The sequence below is a fragment of the Osmia bicornis genome, unplaced genomic scaffold, assembly GCF_907164935.1.
Source record: "Osmia bicornis bicornis unplaced genomic scaffold, iOsmBic2.1, whole genome shotgun sequence".
NCBI lineage: Eukaryota > Metazoa > Arthropoda > Insecta > Hymenoptera > Megachilidae > Osmia > Osmia bicornis.
The window spans coordinates 13,747-21,317 of NW_025791105.1; the positions used below are offsets into that span (position 1 = coordinate 13,747).

The 7,571-nt window shown below is 46.2% G+C and overlaps 3 protein-coding genes across 3 annotated transcripts; all 3 read left to right on the forward strand.

Annotated features, from left to right (window-relative positions):
- Positions 1–1,269: 1,269 nt before the first annotated feature.
- Positions 1,270–2,298, forward strand: LOC123988713. Its single transcript, XM_046289464.1, has one exon. It carries the CDS (start codon positions 1,270–1,272, stop codon positions 2,296–2,298), a length of 1,029 nt encoding a protein of 342 aa, XP_046145420.1.
- A 131-nt stretch (positions 2,299–2,429) lies between these two features.
- Positions 2,430–5,099, forward strand: LOC123988711. Its single transcript, XM_046289462.1, has one exon. It carries the CDS (start codon positions 2,430–2,432, stop codon positions 5,097–5,099), a length of 2,670 nt encoding a protein of 889 aa, XP_046145418.1.
- A 566-nt stretch (positions 5,100–5,665) lies between these two features.
- LOC123988712 lies at positions 5,666–6,364 on the forward strand (the record flags this gene model as incomplete). The annotated part of the gene is made up of 2 exons (XM_046289463.1): positions 5,666–5,716; positions 5,792–6,364. Coding segments are annotated over exons 1-2 (624 nt in total), but the record flags the coding sequence as incomplete, so codon positions are not given.
- Positions 6,365–7,571: the final 1,207 nt, after the last annotated feature.

Below are 7,571 nucleotides of genomic sequence, written 5' to 3' on the forward strand. Positions count from 1 at the left end.
GCTCACTGTCGACTCACGATCCCTCGCAACAGTGCTAGCGACCAGGATCACCAGGTAATGTTCACTTACAAATAATTCATTGAAACGTGAGCCGCCAACCACGTGTCAATCTCGCACGCGCTCACGGGCACCATCACCATAGCGGACCGAATTAATATAATTAACGGGGCTTATTGTTCACGACTACCGATCAATTCAATTGTCAATTCAACGGATCAGGTGACAGATCGAAATAATAATTCATGTGTAATTTTATGTCAAATCATTGCATCGCTCATTACAACAAAGTCAATTCCCTTTTCTTGTGTGTATCAAACAACGACGAATCATTGTATTGCCAAATCATTCAACCGATTCATGTCAAAATCACGCTAGCTTGTTCAAAGTTCGATCATTTTATCATTGACTCAAATAAATCAATTTGTGAAACCGACCCAGCAAGTGTAAAATTCTTTCCCAGCGCAATCCATCCAGGATTTCCACCATTCCTGAACATTTGGTCCTTCGAGCCGGATTGCGCCCTTGCTGGACTCGGTTTTCACAAAATTGCTCATTAATCATTGTTCGTCTCAAGTCTTTGTCTCGTGTTCGTAACGGTTTTCGGTGGTCGGCCATCTTCTCTTCTCTCCTCCATTCAAATTTCACTGACACTTTCGCCACCTCACAAGGTGGCGCTCAGAAGACCGACTCACCAGTCGATAAAGAAGATCTGCTCAACGAATGCTCACCAAGTTCAGCTCGCTCAACCCTGATCAACGATGGCTCATCAAACGAAGCCCTCAGAAAAGTGGAGTGAAATGGAGAGCTCCAAGGAGCCATTGGAGGTACCCGACAAGAGCTCATCGGTACGCTCATCGCCAGCTCAAACTGCGACGGAACCGGCACGCCGCACACCGTCGCCGCATTCGCATGCCACACGCGCGAATGCACCCTCCACGCTTCCTGTCGAGCTCCAGCTCAAAGTCCGCACGCAACAAAACAGCTCAAACTCAAGCCGGCTCATCCAGATCAGCCTCCTCATCCGCTCACACCACCGAGTAGGAACTCGGTGCAGAAGTCAAACTGTCAGATCACAAAACTCTCCTCGCAACTGCTCAAGCTCTGCTCACCACCTCAACGACAGTTCACCAAATCCGCATTTTAATCGATCCAGGTTCCGAAATTTCGTTCATCTTCGAAGAACTCACCCGTCTGCTCAACCTTCGGAGACACCGATCATCCATCACAATCATTGGTGTTGGTGGAACAAAATCAACTGAAACAAAGGGTATGGTCATTGTCACACTCCAGTCGATGCATTCACAGCAGACTGTCTGCATCCAGGCTCACGTGCTCACAGCCGTATCGACAATCCTGCCATCGTTCTCAATGAGAACTCCGGATTGGCCTCACATTAGAAAATTGAGGTTGGCGGACAATGATTTCTTGACACCACGACCAGTCGATTTAATCATTGGAGCGGATTTCTACGGAAGGATCATCAAGCCAAATATCATCAAGGGCTCACCAACAACACCAATTGCTCAACTTTCCATTTTTGGATGGCTCGTCATTGGCCCAGTCACCGAATCACATTCAACCACTCATTATTCACATTTTGCAGTTGCTCAAGACGACCAGAGCAATCTGCAAGAGCTGCTCACCAAATTCTGGGTTCAAGAGGAATCACCAATGGATATTCCAAGCACGCTCACTCCGGAGGAAGAAGAATGCGAATCACATTTCTGTGCGACTCACACTCGTGATCACACTGGAAGGTACATCGTTCGCATTCCACTCAAGGCACCAGCATTGCTCTTAGGCAATTCACACAAGACTGCTCAAAGATGTCTACAAAGCACGTTACGACGACTCTCCAAGGATTCAACATACAACCAGCTCTATGTCGAGTTCATGAAAGAGTACGAAGAATTGGGACACATGGTAAAGGCTCCAGATCACCAACGAATTTCATCAAGAGAGGCTGAGAACGTTGGGCCTGATGGGGAGATGACCTTGGCACATGATGCTTCGGCATCAGGAGGGTTGAGGGTCTCTTCTGACGGTTCAACACCTCAGACCTCTGCTCATCTTCAACCATATTATTTGCCTCACCATGGAGTTCTACGTCTCGACAGTTCAACAACGAAGCTCAGGGTTGTATTCAACGGATCAAAAGCTACGACATCAGGCAAATCAGTCAACGATTTAATGCATACTGGTGCTAATTTGCTCTTGAATGTTACAGATGTTCTAATTTGGCTTCGCCATTATCACCACATTTTTGCCACAGACATCACAAAATGTATCGCCAGGTAGCAGTTCACAAGGATGATTGGGATCTCCAGCGAATCCTTTGGATCGATGAAGACCGCAACGTCATCCCTTACCAGCTCACAACTGTCACGTACGGTACGAAGGCGGCTCCCTTCCTGGCGACACGAGCACTCATGCAACTTGTTCACGATGAGGGTCATCGATTCCCTCTGGCAACGCCCTCGCTCACACATGGCAGATATGTGGACGATATCTTTGGAGGAGCAGACTCAATTTCGGAACTTGTGGAGGTCGCTCAACAGCTGATTGCATTGTGCAACGCGGGCGGATTGCCACTCGCAAAATGGCATGCGACTCACCCAGATCTTCTACGGGCTGTTTCGTCATCCACACAATCGTCAGCTCCCATATCATTTGACGACTGCACTACCAAATTACTCGGTATTCAATGGATGCCTCAAACTGACGCATTCGGCTTCTCATCAACTTTGACTGATCAACCAAGCAAGTGTTCAAAACGCCTCGTATTGTCCGAAGTGGCTCGGATATTTGATCCATTAGGTTTCGTCTCACCGGTAATAGTACGAGCAAAAATGCTATTGCAAGAACTCTGGCTACACAAAATCAATTGGGACGACCAATTACCGTCTCAAATTGTATCACGATGGTTCATCATCAGAGAAGATCTCAAAGGTTTGGCCAAACTGACAATTCCAAGATGGTTCAACACATGGAACAATTCAACTGTAGAAATTCATGGATTCTCTGATGCTTCTCAACTTGCCATGGCAGCAGTGATTTACATCACTGTCAGCTCTCCGTCCAACGACTCAATGACGTCACTTGTCTGCTCTAAGACAAAGGTTGCACCACTGAAGAGGCTCACAATACCAAGATTGGAGTTGTCTGCAGCACTTCTATTGGCAAAACTCACAAAATATGTCCAATCAACGCTCAAGGTGAAGATCAATGCAACGCACCTGTGGACGGACTCTCAAGTTTCGCTCATATGGATCAAATCGCAAGCATCACGTTGGAAGGATTATGTTCGGAACAGAGTCATTCAGATCCAAGAACTCACTCCAAATGCGCATTGGAGGCATGTTCCAGGTACTTCTAATCCAGCCGACTGTGCTTCCCGAGGCATTTCGACAGATCAACTTCAACGATTCGAGCTTTGGTGGAAAGGTCCTCCATGGATGGCTCGAAATCAAGATCGTTGGCCAGAGCAAAAGGAATTCTCAACTTTAAACAGCGAGCTCGAAGTGAGACCCAATGTCTCACTCTTTGCTTCAGCTCAAAAGCTAAGTTATCATTGGGATCTCATTTACAAATATTCATCTCTTATTAAGCTGTATAGACTGACTGCACTTTGTTTCAGGTGTGCCTCACGGCTTAAGAGAAAGCTCGAAACTCCTCCTGTGATCATCATACCATCCTGCGACATGGAGAAGGCGCAGCTCTTCTGGATTCACGCGACTCAACACTTGTATTTCACCAGCGAAATCAAGACGCTCAACTCAGGCTCAACCCTGCCTGCAACTCACCCCTTCAGTCGCCTCACCGCCTTCATCGATTCGCAGGGAACAATACGAGTGGGAGGAAGACTCACAAACACAGCACTCAGCAGGGATGAAAAACATCCAGCGATCCTCCCACGGGACGCTCACCTGTCGAAGATCATCATTGAAGATGCTCACAAGCGAACATTTCACGGAGGAACGCAGCTCACGCTCGCATACATTCGACAACGGTACTGGATCATCGGTGGCAGAGCTCCTGTAAAATCTCACATTTTGAGATGTGTCGTGTGTGCTCGTCAGAGGGGGATTCGTGCTCGTCAGATGATGGGTCAACTACCTCTCTGTCGAGTCACACCATCACGACCATTCGCTCACACCGGTGTCGATTATGCAGGACCAATCACAATGAAAAATTCAAAGGGAAGAGGCTCGAAAACAATCAAGGGATGGATCTGCGTGTTCGTATGTTTCTCCTCATCAGCTGTTCACCTCGAGGTTGTCAGCGATTACTCAACCGAGGGATTTCTGGCAGCCTACAGAAGATTCTCATCACGAAGAGGGATCGCTCACAAGTTGTACTCTGACTGTGGTACAAATTTCATTGGAGCACAGGCAGAGCTCAAACGCCTGTTCACGTCAAGTTCACAGGAGCACCGACAGATCGCATCGATTCTGTCAGCTGACAGCACTCAATGGATGTTCAACCCACCAGCTGCTCCTCACATGGGAGGAAAATGGGAAGCTGTGGTGAAATCAATCAAGTACCATCTCAGGAGAACAATTGGTGAGCTCTTACTAACATTCGAAGAGTTTTCCACTCTCCTCACACAGATCGAAGCGGTGCTCAACTCAAGACCATTGGAGCCGCTCAGTGACGATCCCGACGACATCTCTGCGCTCACCCCAGGACACTTCCTCATCGGTTCAGCGCTCAACACGATACCAGAACCATCACTGCTCGACGTCTCACCAGGTAGATTGTCGAAATGGCAACTGATCCAGCAGAGGGTTCAACACTTCTGGTCTCAGTGGTCTCGACACTACCTGCAGAGACTTCAATCAATCTCAAAGTGGCATCACCCATCGAACGACATCAAGACAGGCTCGTTGGTGCTGCTCACGAACGAGCATCTTCCACCGAGCAAGTGGCCACTCGCAAGAGTGACCGAAGTTCACCCCGGCAAGGATGCCCTCACCAGGGTTGCAACCGTGAAGACTGCAACCACGACTCTCGTCAGACCGATCACCAAGCTTGTCATCCTGCCTGTTCACCATCAAGCTGAGCTCACCTCTGCAGAAACATCATCAACGAGTTGCTGATGGCGGGCGGAAATGTTTGAGAATCCGCTCAGCCATGATGGCGCTCACGGTCGATCGATTTATCGATCGGGAGTCGACCATCTAGGTAACGCGTGAGCAGGGGTCTTCTCGCCGGCTCGCGCGCAACGACGCCATTATTGATCATCGATCACCGCAAGCAACAAGTGCTCATTAGGTTTGTTCAAGAATTTCTCTAAGTGCAGTTCAAACACCAGATCAAGATCACCAAAACGCTCACTGTCGACTCACGATCCCTCGCAACAGTGCTAGCGACCAGGATCACCAGGTAATGTTCACTTACAAATAATTCATTGAAACGTGAGCCGCCAACCACGTGTCAATCTCGCACGCGCTCACGGGCACCATCACCATAGCGGACCGAATTAATATAATTAACGGGGCTTATTGTTCACGACTACCGATCAATTCAATTGTCAATTCAACGGATCAGGTGACAGATCGAAATAATAATTCATGTGTAATTTTATGTCAAATCATTGCATCGCTCATTACAACAAAGTCAATTCCCTTTTCTTGTGTGTATCAAACAACGACGAATCATTGTAATGCCAAATCATTCAACCGATTCATGTCAAAATCACGCTAGCTTGTTCAAAGTTCGATCATTTTATCATTGACTCAAATAAATCAATTTGTGAAACCGACCCAGCAAGTGTAAAATTCTTTCCCAGCGCAATCCATCCAGGATTTCCACCATTCCTGAACAGCCTCACATTAGAAAATTGAGGTTGGCGGACAATGATTTCTTGACACCACGACCAGTCGATTTAATCATTGGAGCGGATTTCTACGGAAGGATCATCAAGCCAAATATCATCAAGGGCTCACCAACAACACCAATTGCTCAACTTTCCATTTTTGGATGGCTCGTCATTGGCCCAGTCAACGAATCACATTCAACCACTCATTATTCACACTTTGCAGTTGCTCAAGACGACCAGAGCAATCTGCAAGAGCTGCTCACCAAATTCTGGGTTCAAGAGGAATCACCAATGGACACTCCAAGCACGCTCACTCCGGAGGAAGAAGAATGCGAATCACATTTCTGTGCGACTCACACTCGTGATCACACTGGAAGGTACATCGTTCGCATTCCACTCAAGGCACCAGCATCGCTCATAGGCAATTCACACAAGATTGCTCAAAGATGTCTACAAAGCACGTTGCGACGACTCTCCAAGGATTCAACATACAACCAGCTCTACGTCGAGTTCATGAAAGAGTACGAAGAATTGGGACACATGGTAAAGGCTCCAGATCACCAACGAATCTCATCAAGATTATTAGTATATCTACATTCGATATAATGTAATATACTGGTTCGTTACTACAGATCAATGTACATTTAATAACAGTATCATTATTAGTGTATCTACATTAGATATAATGTAATATACTGATACCTTCCTACAGATCAGTGTACATTTAATAACAATATCATTATTACTATATCCACATTAGAAATAATGCGTTCTCGGCGAGAATTAGAGTTTTCGGAAAAGGCGTGGATTCCGTCTTTTCAAAGACGTGGGCGTCGAGGAGAAGATGAACGACACAGCTTAGCGGTCACTAATTGTGTATAACCTATATTTTTTACAAAATGAGCCGGTGAATGTAGCACTACAAAAATCACACTTGTGTTTTCATTTGGGATTACACGATTCACATACTTCGCGGTGCAAGGCACTGAATTGAAATTACAAATGCTCTAAACTCGAGTATAGATAAAGCTCCTGGTCGTTGCTGTCGCTTGATAATCGCTCTCTCAATAGCTTTCGCATTAATGCCGTAACGGTTCGAATTTAGGAGTTTTAATATTGGCGAGCGCTCGGATCGGTGGTTAGACAGCGCAGCAGCGATTACTTTTACGTATTTGGTGAAGACGGAATTATCGATCCATGTTACCGACCGAGATATTCGTACGAGTTTGAAGTGCGAAAATCGTACACGTACACACGTTATGAAGATGCAGAAACACCGTGGCCCCTTTCTTTGAGGTAACTCTGCACTATTCGAAGCTGTATTCACTATTCCCAGCTGTAAATGCCACGTCCAGCGCAGCTGTGGAGAAGAAGAACAAGCCGAAGAAGAAATATCTCGGAATATGTGCGTCACGCCCCGTTCCTTGAGGTACATCTGCAGATATGTCGGAAGCGGTGCGAGCTATCGCAAAATGTTAAGAGACCTTTTTTGTAGGAAATTAAATTTCCTACTATTTATGTTGTACGACATTTTTTGATCAGATGCGTAGTTTTGGAGCTATGGCTCCAAAAAACGCGGAATTTCACTGCGAATCGTTTCCAATTTACGAAAATTATCCTTAAATAATGTCCAATGTTTATAATTAACACCCCGAACACCGGAAACACGACGTCGAAATGTCGCGTAACACGCACATCACGTTTTCCTTATTCAACAATCAATTAACACAATATTTAATGAAAAAACGAC